Below are 12,903 nucleotides of genomic sequence, written 5' to 3'. Positions count from 1 at the left end.
CTTTATCATTTCTAAGTCTCATGTCTGATTTCTTCTTCAAAATTATCGTTTTTAAAAGGGATGCTTTCTTTTTGTTCCTTTCAGTTTTACTTTAATCTTTGATGACTTTGGAGGTTTTTTTTGTTTTTATTTTATTTTTTGTGTGTGATAATGAGTGGGGCAGAGGTCAAACCTTCTGAGCTGCTATTCTAACAGAATTGGCTGATAACTATTTTCTCCTAACTAATTTTAAGTGCCTCCTTCATTGGAAACCAATTTCTCATCTGTGGTCGGTCTACTTCTTGGCTCTCTCTCCTTTCACACAATTCCACGCTGTTGGGATCACTGTGGCTTTGTAATATGTTTTTATATCTGAGATGACTGACAGCCCTACATCAACATTCCCTTTGTCCAGAAATACTTTGATTATTCTAACGTCTACCATCAAGAAAAAATAACCCGTTGAGATTTCTGATGGGATTACTTTAATTTATAGGCTACATTAGAAAGAACTGCCAAGCCCACTATATTGAAGCTTCTTAGTGTACAAGTCCTTGCATTTACGCAAGTCTTATAACAGTTTATTTAATAACAGACCACCTGATGATAAACATTTTTTTAATATTCATTTTTGGGGTTTAGGTGGACACAGTATCTTTATTTTTCTGTGGTGCTGAGGATGGAACCCAGTGCCTCATGCATGCTACAAGTGCTCCACCACTGAGCCCCAGCCCCAGCCCCTAAAGCCGTTTTTCTAAGAGCAGAAGCAGGAATTTCATTTCCATTCTATTTTCCAAGGTGGTTTTCAATTATTTCTAAGGAAAGCTATCGATTCTTCATATTGACTTATCATCAGCTGACAGACTCTCCCATAGATCTGAGGACTGTGGGGGCTCACAGGGGGTTCCAGGCCACAGTGGCCCCTCCACAGGGCTGGGAACGCGCGAGGCATTCTGGGATGACCGCTGCCCCCAGAGACAGGCACCCCTGGCTTTGCATTCAGGCTGCTCCTCCAACTCTTCCCGGCTCCCACAGCGCCCCTGCTGGGCAGTAGTTCATAACCGCAGAAGCACAAACAAGGACACTGCCATCACACAAGAAGCCGGCCACTCTCCCACCGGCTGACAGTGGCCACCTACACCTGCATCCAGAGGGGTCTGCTGCTCCCACTCAGTCCAAGGAAATGACCCGCCATGGCGGTGTTCAGGTAGGGATTCTATACTTTAGGACTGCACAGAATTCCGCCTGCTGTCACTTCCTAGCTTAAGGTAGTCTGTGAACAAGTTTAAGAATTCGCATAGTACTAAGGACCATGACAAAAGGTTTGCCTGCCCATCCGAGAGCCCCAGTTCCCCAGAGCCCTCCTATGGGTGCTGTTGTGAGGGGTCTTCTACTTCCCTTCACAAGCACCGTCTGCTGATGGACACTTGGACAGAATGTGGAGCGGCCGGGAGCCAAGAGGATTCACCTTAAACAGGAACCAAGTACCCAGCCAAGCCTTGGCTTACACGAGCCCCTAAACATGCCAAGCAAGAGCAGCCGGTCCCAACGGGTCACATGGGCACGATTTCATTTATGAAGTGTCCAGAATAAGAAAATCCATACAGAAAAAGTAGGTTAGTGGTCGCCGGGGGCTGGGAGAAGGCAGAACGGGGAGCCACCATTAATGGGCACAGGGTTTCTTTGGGAGCAAAGAAAACATTCTGGAATTAATTATGACTGTAGAACCTTCTGCAAACAGTAAACCCACTGCACCGGATGCTGTATCTCCAGTGTCAAGGTCTTGAGACCCACACTCTATGGGCACCCAGACGTGCATGTGACCCTGTGACGTGCACTTGGAAGCAACCACATTTTGTACCAAGGTGTAAATAATAGAAGTTATAGTCTTTTTACAGGAAAGATTTTAAAAAGTTAATCACTATGGTGTGTAAAAAGTGGTCTCTTTTTAGTTGGTAAGAGTAACATGTTTTTTCAAACCTAAAAATAAAGCTAGGCTCTAGCCCGGCACTTCTCAGCCCACGTTCTGAGCAGCACGCCCTTGCTGCAGTGCCTGAGTGTCCTTGCCTCAGAGAAAGGGACATACAAAACCCTCGGCCAAACTGCCCTGGAATCCCGAACTGTCCTGCTGTGAGGGAACTCAGGTCGGGCCTGGCACGGGGAGGAGACGGGTTCCGGAGTTTACCTGCTCTGGACCACACTTCCCAGGTGAGGAGTCCCAGGCATGGGACTTACTGCTGCGGGTTGGACAGGGAGGTAACCTCATTGGAAACGGGGTCGCTGGGGACGTGACTGGCTGAGAGGTCACCCTGGAGCAGGGTGGGCCCTGAATCCAATGGCTGGTGCCCATGTAAGTAGAAGCCTTGTGGGGACAGAGGCTGAAGGTGGAGTAAGGACACACCACCATGCCCAGGAACATGGAGGACAGCTAGGGACACCAGACGCTCAGGGCAGGGAAGGGTCCTCCCCAGGGCCTCGGAGGAGCATAGCCCTGCCAACAGCTTGATGCTGCACCTCTGGTCTCCAGAACAGAGAGAAGACATTTCTGTCGAGTAAGCCACCCCGTTGTGGCACTTACTAGGACAGCCACAGGAAGCCAACGCACTTCCCCTGGCTGTCCCTCTTCTTACTTATGAGTGACACACACCTCACCTAGAAGGCGGCTGTGAGGACAATGAGACGATGCATGGAAAGCACAGGGCACAGACTAACGGCAAAGTCACACTGGCTGGGTCACGACCACCCTGGTACCCGGCCACTGACTGGCAAGACCTCACAAGAACCCAAGGCCTTCCTGAGCCACCGGGTGTGCTCCCGACAGTCCTCACCACGACCTTGGGGAGGCGACATCCTCTCAGGATTAGGATCACCCTGAGCAGGAAGTGGCAGCTCCAGCAGTCGGGAGGAGGTAGGGGTGGAGGGTGCACGCTCTCGCCTGTGAGACCTTCTGGAACATTCTCCCACAGCCACTACAGTGTGCACAGCCTAATAAATGAAGGTACATCTGCATGCCCTGCAGGGCCGTGGGTGTACAGAGCAGCGCGCACTTCTCCCAGCAAGACGACCTCAGCCTTATTTCCTCCTGGCTCTGATCCGGGGAGCTGGAGGGGGAGCCTAGGCGTGTACCAGGGGGCACTGCTTATCTTGAGAATGACCCTGCGTTGGTGAGCTGGACAAGACCACGATCAGCTACCCAAACCTCTGCTTTACACGCAATGCCTCTAGCAGCTGAGCAGGGACCACGCCACGAGCTGCTGCAAGTGGTTCCTGTGGCCTCCTTAGGAGACTTGCCCCCATGCACCTGGCCTCATCCCTCGCCAGGGAGTCACCCGGGGGCAGGGAGGATCCCACAGCAGACCAACACTGTGCCCAGCTCTGCTTCGGGCTTGTGCCTCTAACAGACTGCAGTGTGCCTCTGAGTGTGCCTTTGGACTGGAGACCACAGAGGGTGACTCAGACTGGGTGCTGGAGGCAGCACCCTACTCCACCTGAGTGGGTGCGCTGGGTGAGCAGAGAAATCCAGAGCATGTAAGATGCAAAACAGAGACAACCCAAACCACAGGCTTGGGATGCACACAGAACACGGTATGCACCCTGAGGCTGTGCTCAGACACGGTGCCCTTGGGCCAGCCCTTCCTGCTGCCGAAGCAGCAGGCCACAAGGCTAAGTGGGAGGTTCTCAGGCACCCGGTCAGCTCCTTCCCAGTTTGACAGTGTGTTAGGGTCTATAAACAAGTCAGGATGGTGCCTGGCATTTTGCCAGAGGGAGTGGTTTGTGAAGTAACGCCAGCGAGCCATTAAGTGTGGAGATTCCTTATTGGTTGACTGCTGTATCTAGTTTATGTTAATTAAGATAAGCTGTGTGGAATGTATATCTACCCCTCCTGTCCTACAATAAACGGCTCCCACTCCTGCTATATCAATGTACACAAGTTCCTCGTCACCCCCCCAGCTATTTTGCCCAGCCAGCCGGGCTGCGGCAACAGTGGAGTTGGAGAGAGGGTCGTGGGCCTAGTAGTTCCCCTCTCTGATCCCAGTGGCGCACCACATGGAATTAGGAGCAGCAGCGTCAGAGGGCTGAAAACGCACCTGTGGGAAGGGGCTGGGGGTAGGACGTCCCCGAGATCTCAGGAGCAGCCTGCTCAAAGCCCTCCCTCAATCTCTCCAATTGGAGGGGAAATTTGAGTGACAGAGTCCTGCTAGAGGACAGAGTTGAGAAGTTCACAATTCATTTTTAACCAGATGCATGTAGAATGATCTTGGGGACGAACTCCTCAGGCAGCCAGAGGCGTGGGGGGGCCAGGACTTACCGACTTGTGACTCTTGGCTGTTATGGTCTTCACCTTGTCAGGGTCCCAGATGACCACGTCAGCGTCGGAGCCCACGGCAATCCGCCCTTTCCTCGGGTACAAGTTGAAGATCTTGGCTGCATTAGTGCTGGTCACGGCCACAAACTGGTTCTCGTCCATTTTGCCTGTAGCCTAAAGGAAGAGCCCCCCGATGAGCAGACAAGCCTGATGGGCAGGCAGGAGGGCAGATCTGAACCCGCGACAGGGTCCGCACGGGTTGGCCAAGCTCTCCTCCCCCACTGAGAACACGCGCCCTCCGAGAGGGCAGGCCTGGCCTCAGAGCAAACTGAGTGATGCTGCCGAGAGCCTTGTGCCAGCTGTCAGTGTCACTGGGCCCCAGGTTCAGTGAAAAGAAGACCTGAGTTCAGGTCACAGCTCACAGTGACCCGGTTCCCTCTGCAATAAGAACTCTCGACACCCACTTGGCACCCCAGCTTCCAGCCCCATGTGCACATGCAGAACCTGCAGAGCCACCTCTACGGAGCTACAGTGTGGCTCACAACCAAACAAACCTTCCTCATCATTAGTGTGCCCAGGACCACAGCGACACGGGGAACGCAGAGGATCCGGAGGACTTGTGCTGCTGCTTCTCATGAGCAGGTGTCCCTGTGCCCCCTGCACGTCTGCCCCGGTCTCCAGTGAGGAGGGCTAAGAGTTTGGAGTGCACAGTGCCCTGGGCCTTGCTGGGCCAGGCAGGGGGCTTCTAGAATGTTCCTGGGGAAAGGTGGGGGCACCTTACCACTGCCTTGTCCCAGACAACTGTCATCCGCTCCTCGATGCCGTTGACGCCCTCGGGGATCAGGGTGAAGTTGTCCTTGCCCACCGCTTTCTGGGCAGTGCTGTAGGGACAGTGGCCGCTGCCTGTGACCTGCAGGTCTCCACTGGAAGGACACAAGGGGGTGGGGTTCAGACCTGGGTTCACTCCCAAGGGCCAACCCCAACTTCAGTCACCAACGGAAGCCCCGGGAGGGACCTAAAGCTCAGGAGGCTTTAGGAGGAGACCTCTGAAGGACGCGCCAGACGTGGTGAGCTTTACCTCTGTATAAAGAAAGTCCTGGGCGACTGATAAGAGGTGCAGAGACACACAGGCGGGCGGTGAGCCCAGAGCCCGCGCCAGCCTGTGTGTCAGGAGCCCCATTCACAGCCCTGGCCTCGCGTCTCTGCCCCACAGGACATTCACCCCTACCAGGGACTGACTGCCCACCTGAGCCACTGGCCACAACAGAGGCTCGGGCCCCACAGCCTGTCGGGAACCGCACTGTCCCCAAGGAGCACCACGCCCAGGCCTGTCCACGCCAGTCTGACCCAGTCTACGCCTCCCACCCAGCCACCCTGTCCCCAAAGGCCCCTGGCTGCGCCCCGGGGTCTCACCAGGCCAGCAGGGAGGTCAGGTAGTCAGGCGTGGTGGGGTCTGGGCTCAGGGGCGGGGAGGTGACAAACGCCGCTGCTTTGGCCCAGTTCTTGCTCCAGTAGTGGGTGCCGTCGGTCCCCAGGCTGGCAGCAATGGGCTCCCCGAAAACCAGGGGACCTTGGGAGGGACGAACACAGCGAGCATGGTGACCAGAGCAGTGCCCACAGGAGGGGCAGGTGCAGGGGGACCCTGTCATGGCCACCCCTGCCAGGCGCCACCTCGCACCTGCCAAGCGCTCTCCAGAGACTCAGTGGCCAAGCCACCCAGAACACGCTCGGGGGCCGTCACCGACTTTGGCATCTGAACACTGTTATCTCCTTTCACAGAGGGACAGAGGCACTGAGGTCCTGGGGCCACGGGACCAGGAGTTTCAGGCCCACTGTGTGATGCCCCGCCCTCCCCTCTTCCTCCTATCTGTCCCTCTGAGCTTGGTCCCCAGTGTCACAGTGTTGACATGGTGGGACCTCTGAGAAGTGTGTGGGGCCGTGAGGGACCTGCCCGTATGCACGGAGTAATGTCTTTCTGCAGAGCCTGGGCTGGTTCTCTGGAGGCCAGAAAGGGTCTCATGGGTGGACTGGATACCACGAGATTGGGGCTGGCTTCCTCAGCTCACTCTCTGGCTTCCCGGTGAGCCCTCACAAGTGTTCCTGTCCAGAGGGGTCTTCATCAGAAGCCAATAAGATGGGCCACCCAATTTGGGGGTTTAAATCTCCAGAACTGACTGGGAGCTAAATAAACTTCTTTTCTTTATAAAATACCTAACCTCAGATACTCTGTTACAGCAACATCATAAAAAGACTAAGACACGGTCCTTCCTCATCCTTGATCTGCCGCTGGTTGGGCACCACTGACCTCAGAGGCCTGGGAGCCACACTTGGACTCCTCTGAGTCTCTGCCAAGAATCCCCAAGCCCATGATGGCCTGTGGAGCAGCCTCCAGCTGTGTGAGCTCCGGCCTTCACCCCATCACCCTCTGTTCAGCGGGCAGGAAGGGAACGAGGACCAGGAGCTGGCCAGGACATGGCCTGACACCTACTCAGCACTTGACATGCCCAGGCTGCTGCCAAGGCTTCACTCAATGGCTTGAAGGGCCCCTCTGAGAGGAGAAGACAGAGGGTCAAAGAGGTGAAGGACATCCACTCTTGGAGCTGGGCAGCTGACATCCTAAACCAACGTTGTTCATAAGCCGAACACTCTGTTCTCAGGCCCCGGCCCTGGGAAACCACCTTCCTCCTTCCCCAGCCACAGCTGACCCTCTTCCTATCCCCGTGGACCCCGGGGGTAGGAGCCAACCATGAGGCCCTGCAGGGGGACTGGGAGGCCCAGCCAGGGTGACGTGCTCAGGAAGTGGACCAGAAGGAGGTCAGGCAGGAGGCAGGGCCTCTACTACCAGCCTCGGGAGGACAGCTGCCAACGCTCCACCCACGGCCTCTTGCCCTGACAGCCGGGACCATGCCCAGCCCCAAATGAAGAAGCCGAGGCTCAGGACATGCCAGGGACTTGCCCGAGGTCACCCAGGTGGCACCTGGCACACCCAGAATCACACCTAAAACTGACTGCATGCACGGGGTTCTGCCTGCCCCTCCCCGTGTCCCCTCCACTCCTGAATGGGCTGGAGGCCCCGGCTCCCGGCTCCCGTCTGGTCCTGGATGTAACTGGGCCTGTGGGACACGCAGGGCCCCTCAGGAGGCCCGGCCACCGCATACCCTTCTTCCTGGCCAGGGTGATGATGTCCGCCGCACTCTTGCTCATGACCTTGGTGATATACACGGGGCAGTTGATCCGGCCGGCAATGGTGATGGCCCGGAATACAGCCTCAGCCTCCAGCTGGGGACAGCAGACACAGGGTCACGAGAGGGAGGCGGGGGAGCCTGCCCCACCCCAAACTCCCAGGGCTCTGTGAACCCGTGTCCTCTGACTTTCCTCAGGCAACTGTGGCAGAAGGGAAATGTACCAAGTCAAGGGGTCAAGTAGAGCAGCTGTGCTTAAAAGAAGGCAGAGCGAGTTTGGGTGGAGGATCGGAGGCCGACTTGAGCTCCTGTGTGTCTGGGAGAGTTCTGCACCCGCTAGGGCGAGAGGCGGCAGACAGAGTCGGGAAGCTCGGGAGGTGGTCTGTGGTATGCGAAGGCTGTGCCAAGAACATGCCCATGTCCACCCACCCCCTGCCCACCCTGCCCACCGGCTCACTCCCTCACCAAGTAAACCCAGGAGCACCCGAGGTCTCTTCAGTCTCCACACCCTCCAGCCCGGCCAACGCGAGTGGAGTCAGCCAACCCGAGGACTGGTTGGTTGGTTTTTGTGGTACTTGGGACCAAACTCAAGGCGCTCGGCCACTGAGCTACACCCTCAGCCCTTTCTATTATTAAATTTCTCGAGGAGTCTCGCCAAGTTGCTGAGGCTGGCCTCAAATTTGTGATCCTTCTGTCTCAGCCTCCCAAGGGAAGATCACACGCATGCGCCCTGTGCCCAGCTGTACTTCTTTTTCTTTTTAGGGTGGTGTGGCTCCAGGTGGGCCCTGCTGGAGTCTGACACCTGATGGGGCCCCACCTACTCTCAGGGGCAAAGCCATTGGTCACAAACCCTGATGTGGCAAGCACATTCAGGTGCAATAAAAGCTTATGAACCCTGTTTCTAGTCCTGTCCTGATGTCCCCATGGGCCAGGAACACACAGCTCATGGCCTGCTCACTACTCCTGTGTGTCTCCAGTGTGGAGAAGGGCCAGGGCTGGGGGAGGTTCAGGACACTCGTTCGTGACTTCCTAGGGGCAGAGAAACACACTCAACCCGTGTCCCAGGCACACGTACCCTCTGGGCCTCCCTCCACACACAGCCACCCAGGGGACCCACCCATTTCCACCTTGGGAACGCAGTGGGCAGGGTGGCTGTCTCCTGGGGCCAGGCTTGGGGCCCGTGGCTCCCCCTCCCTGACACCCAGGGCACAGTCCTTGGCAGACTCTTATCCAGTTTGGACACTGAAGTGTGCGCAGGGCCCGTGTGGAACTCCTGGACCCGGGAGAGGCAGGGCCTCTTCCTGGCCCTCGCTGACTGGCTTGCAGCCTTCCCAGGAGGGAAGGGAACGGGAGGAGCTGGACGCAGGCTGGGTGCAGCAGGAAGGCCATCAGGATGATGGCCACGCCGGGGACACGCCAAGTCCTTACCTCTTCAGGTCTGCTCAGAGCGTGGCCCTCAGGGCCCGTGATGCCCATCTCTAAGATTCGCTTTTGTTCCTACAACAGAAACAAATGAGTCAGCGATAGTGGATGGTCAGAACTGGACTAAGTTGCTCCTCTAACCTCCTGCTAGAGGGACAGGGCAGCTGAGGCCCAGCAGGCGTCCCTGAGGCCTAAGAGCAGGTGGGGTGAGCCACGGCCCTCCCACTTCATCCATCCTTTCACTTTAATCATCCTTTCACTTCAATAAGCCCCCACCCAGCACACCTGGCTCCACCCCACAAGCCTGGCCCCACCCCCACACCTGGCTCCGCCCCACAAGCCTGGCCCCACCCCCACACCTGGCTCCACCCCACAAGCCTGGCTCCGCCCCACAAGCCTGCCTCCTCATCTGCTTTAATCTCCCAGGATGCTTGAAGGAAGCAGGGTGCTGTGGTGGGAGTGTGGTCTGTACCACCAACACTCGCATGGAGACTTGGTCCCCAGTGTGATGGCATGGAGAGGTGCTGAGGTGATTAGGTCCCCAAGAGACAGGAATGCTTTTCTTGTGGGAGTGGCTGCCGCTCTCAGGAATGGCTTCATCCTTGCAAGGACGAATGTTATCAAGCGAGCTTCCCCAGGCTGTCCTGCACGCGAGCTGCCAAAGACCGGTCCCCATTCCAGTTTGCCACCCTGCACAGAGGGGCACGTGGCCCGCAGCAGAAGCTGAGTAGTTGCTGGCACCATGTTCTGACCTCCCAAAATAAACTTCTCCTCTTTATACCCAGCCTCCAATATTTTATTACCACAACAGAAAATGGCCGAAGAGAAAACCAGTACCAAGAAGTGGGGTCAAATGTGGAAATAGCTTTGGAATCAGGTAATGGTCAGAGAGTGGGAGAGTTCTGAGGAGCCAAGACAAAGACACTGTACACACTGTGTTTAGGTGACTGTGAGGACTGGGAGCAGGGGAAGGCGGGGAAGGTGGAGCCCTAGGGGACATGCTGAGGTCGTGCCTAGACCACCGTCCATGGGCACTGGACGGTAACAGCCACTCCAGTGAAGCCTCACATGGAAATGAGATGGCCTTGGCCACCCTTGCTATGAGGGAGCAAATGTCTAATGGTGTCTGTGCCCCAGGACTCTACCCAACATGGAACCCAAGGCACAAACGAGAATTTCTGGCTGAAGAATTTTCTAAGCCAAATTAAAAGGAGCTGTGAGGTTCCTTAATCTCAATCACTAGGCTGAGATCAGGAAGAAGAAAAAGAAGCTCTTTAAAGACTGAATTTATCACTGTAAAGGGAAGAGAGCATAAAAATTTGGAAAAATCACAGATCATGTGACGAACAAAAAGCAGGTTGGAGATGGCAAGTGTGGCCCAGCTCCGAGACTGGCACCAGGAGAGGAGGGAGGTGCCCAGCCAGACCTCGGGAGGGCCCAGAGGGATCTCAGAGCTCTCCTAGGATTCCCCTCAGCACAGGCTCGAACGCTAGGCCCTTAATGGCAGCAGGGGTGAGCCGTCCAGGGCAGCACTGGGCCAGCCAGGGCTCAATAGGCCAGTGTGCTCAGGCCACCGCTCCAGAGGGTGCAGGTGGCAAGCCCTGGGGTCTGGTGGTGCTGACTCTGCAGACGTGCAGAGTGCAGGCTCTGCAGTGTCACAGTGCTCCTGGGGACGTCAAAGACAAACCACTGCAGGGCCCGGAGGGAACCGGCCTCGAGGACTGAGTGCCACAGAGGCTCCCCACAAGGCAATGCTCAGTGAGCCTTGGGAGGGGGCCTTCACCTCTGGATCCTGGCACGGAAGTGCCAGTGGGGACCTGTAACATGCCTGGGAAAGGCACGGGCACCTGGCCAACCCCAGGGAGCAGCCACAGGGCAGAAGGGACTGGTGTGCCTAGGAGAGGCACATGGAGTGGAAGACCATCTTCCAGTTTAAGATTCATTATCTTCCCTGCTGTTTTGGATTTGCTCTGAGCCAATGACTCCTTTCTTAAAAATAAATAAATATATATATACACACACACACACACACACACACATACATATATATAATATTACGTATCTATTTTATATATAATTATATATGTGTATTACATATATAAATTTTAGTTGTAGTTGGACACAATACCTTAATTTTTTACTTATTTATTTTTAGGCGGTGCTGAGGCTCGAACCCAAGACCCCCAAGTGCTAGGCAAGTGCTCTGCCGCTAAGCCCCAGCTCAGCCCCCGTTACTCCTTTCTTTTGGAGCACTTCCACCTTGGGGGCAGCCATGCTGACCCCGCTGTGCCACCTGTGTCACCACTGGATCTTGGAAGTGGAGGACTGGGTGTTGATTTTGCAGGCTCACAGCTGGAAGGCGCCTTGAGCCTCAGATGACCGGGTTTTAGACTTTGGAGTTGATGTTGACAAGTTAGGGCTCTGGGCTAGGGGACAGGGTGTATTTCGTAGGTGAGGGGGACACAGGCCGGGGCAGGGCCAGAGTGCTATGGCTGGAACATGGTCTGTCCCTCCACAATTGGAGCTGAGGATTGGGCCCCAGTGTCATGGTGTTGAGAGGTGCCAGTGTGACCCGGTCACTCAGGGATCAACACTCTCAGGGGTGGGCTCCCAGCTCTTCTCAGGGAGCCGGAGTGGTTATTGGGAGAGCGGCCTTTTATACAACAAGCTGGCACCTCCCCTCGGACTCTCTTGCATCTGTGCTCCTTCCACAGGCATCTGCTGCCCTCTTCCAGTTTTCCGCCACACACAGAGAGTACACGGCTGTCCTCAGAGGCAAGCAGATGCTGGCATCATGCTCTTGGAACTTCAGAACAGAGAGCCAAATAAATCTCTTTTCTTTAAAAATTACCCAGACATGGGTATTCTGTTACAGCAACAGAAAATCAATTGAGACACAGGGTTATAAGAAATGAGCTTCAGAGACCACTGTCCATCCTTCCAATCTGAGTCTCCCTGAAGGCTGTCCTTTGGAAAGAAATATGGGATTCTGGTATTACATGGATGCTAAAATCAGTAAGTTCTGAAGGGGAGCCCAGCTCCAAAGCTAGCCATCCCTAGGACTGTGGGCAAGTTGGCCATGCTCTCTGAGCCTCAGTTTCCTGCACACTGGAGTTGACAGTGTTTGCATCACAACTGTGAAGGTGAGGGGGGAGATGGCCTCACCAAGCACCTGGAGTGACACCACTGCACAGGAGAGCTGAGCAGCAGCAGCCCCTAGTTTCCATCTAGGCCCCTCTCCCTGGCATCTGTCTCTCTGGCAGGAAAACCCCACCTTGAACTTCTCCTATGACCTTGAAATGCCTCCCCAAGCCGGTGGCCCAGATTCAACCTATTGCTCCAGGTTTCCTTGCCCCGGGAACACTTTAATGACTCTAGAAGACAAAACTCTTCTTCTCTTTTTTCTCCCTCAACGTTGCCAAGATGCCCGGGTGCGGCTGCCTAGTTCCACTTGCAGTCTCTGGGTCATCACTCCTGGACACACCGCTGCCACGACTCTGGGCCCACTGACCACGAAGAAATCACAGTCTCGACTGTGCCTCTACGGTTATTGAGCTCCAGTCGATTATAAGAACATAAATTAAAAACAATTTCAAGGTCTGATGCTGGGGTGGATTGAGGCAAACTGTGGAATAATTGCAGCTACTGAAGATGATGTTTATGAAGCATTTTTGGAAACTGTTTACAAAACAATTTTATGATACAGAGAAATCCCTACACTAAATAGTTTAAATGTCAGTTACTATTTCTGTTCAAAGGAGAAAAGACCAGGAGGGGAGGGGAGGAGGAGGGGAGGGGAGGAGGAGGGGAGGGGAGGAAGTGGGGTGGGGAGGAAGTGGGGAGGGGAGGAGGTGGGGAGGGGAGGAGGTGGGGAGGGGAGGAGGAGGGGTGAGGAGGAAGTGGGGTGGGAGGAAGTGGGGAGGGGAGGAGGTGGGAGGGGAGGAGGTGGGAGGGAGGAGGAGGGTGGAGGAGGAAGTGGGGTGGGGAGGAAGTGGGGAGGGGAGGAGGAGGGAT

General features: G+C 55.5%; 1 protein-coding gene across 1 annotated transcript in view; it reads right to left on the bottom strand.

The window, feature by feature from the left end:
* Crmp1 (collapsin response mediator protein 1) overlaps positions 1-12,903 on the bottom strand; it is a 63,619-nt gene that overhangs the window by 6,920 nt on the left and 43,796 nt on the right. The window contains exons 7-11 of the mRNA XM_015481939.2: positions 8,896-8,964; positions 7,444-7,564; positions 5,699-5,855; positions 5,067-5,208; positions 4,289-4,459 (exon numbers count right to left, since the gene is read on the bottom strand). Of these exons, the coding sequence (XP_015337425.1) occupies positions 4,289-4,459; positions 5,067-5,208; positions 5,699-5,855; positions 7,444-7,564; positions 8,896-8,964 (660 nt within the window). The remainder of the gene's footprint in view (positions 1-4,288; positions 4,460-5,066; positions 5,209-5,698; positions 5,856-7,443; positions 7,565-8,895; positions 8,965-12,903) is intronic.

This window comes from Marmota marmota, unplaced genomic scaffold (assembly GCF_001458135.2).
Source record: "Marmota marmota marmota unplaced genomic scaffold, marMar, whole genome shotgun sequence".
Taxonomy (NCBI): domain Eukaryota; kingdom Metazoa; phylum Chordata; class Mammalia; order Rodentia; family Sciuridae; genus Marmota; species Marmota marmota.
The sequence above is the reverse complement of the archived record's forward strand: the minus strand, read 5'-3'. Positions and strand labels throughout refer to the sequence as shown.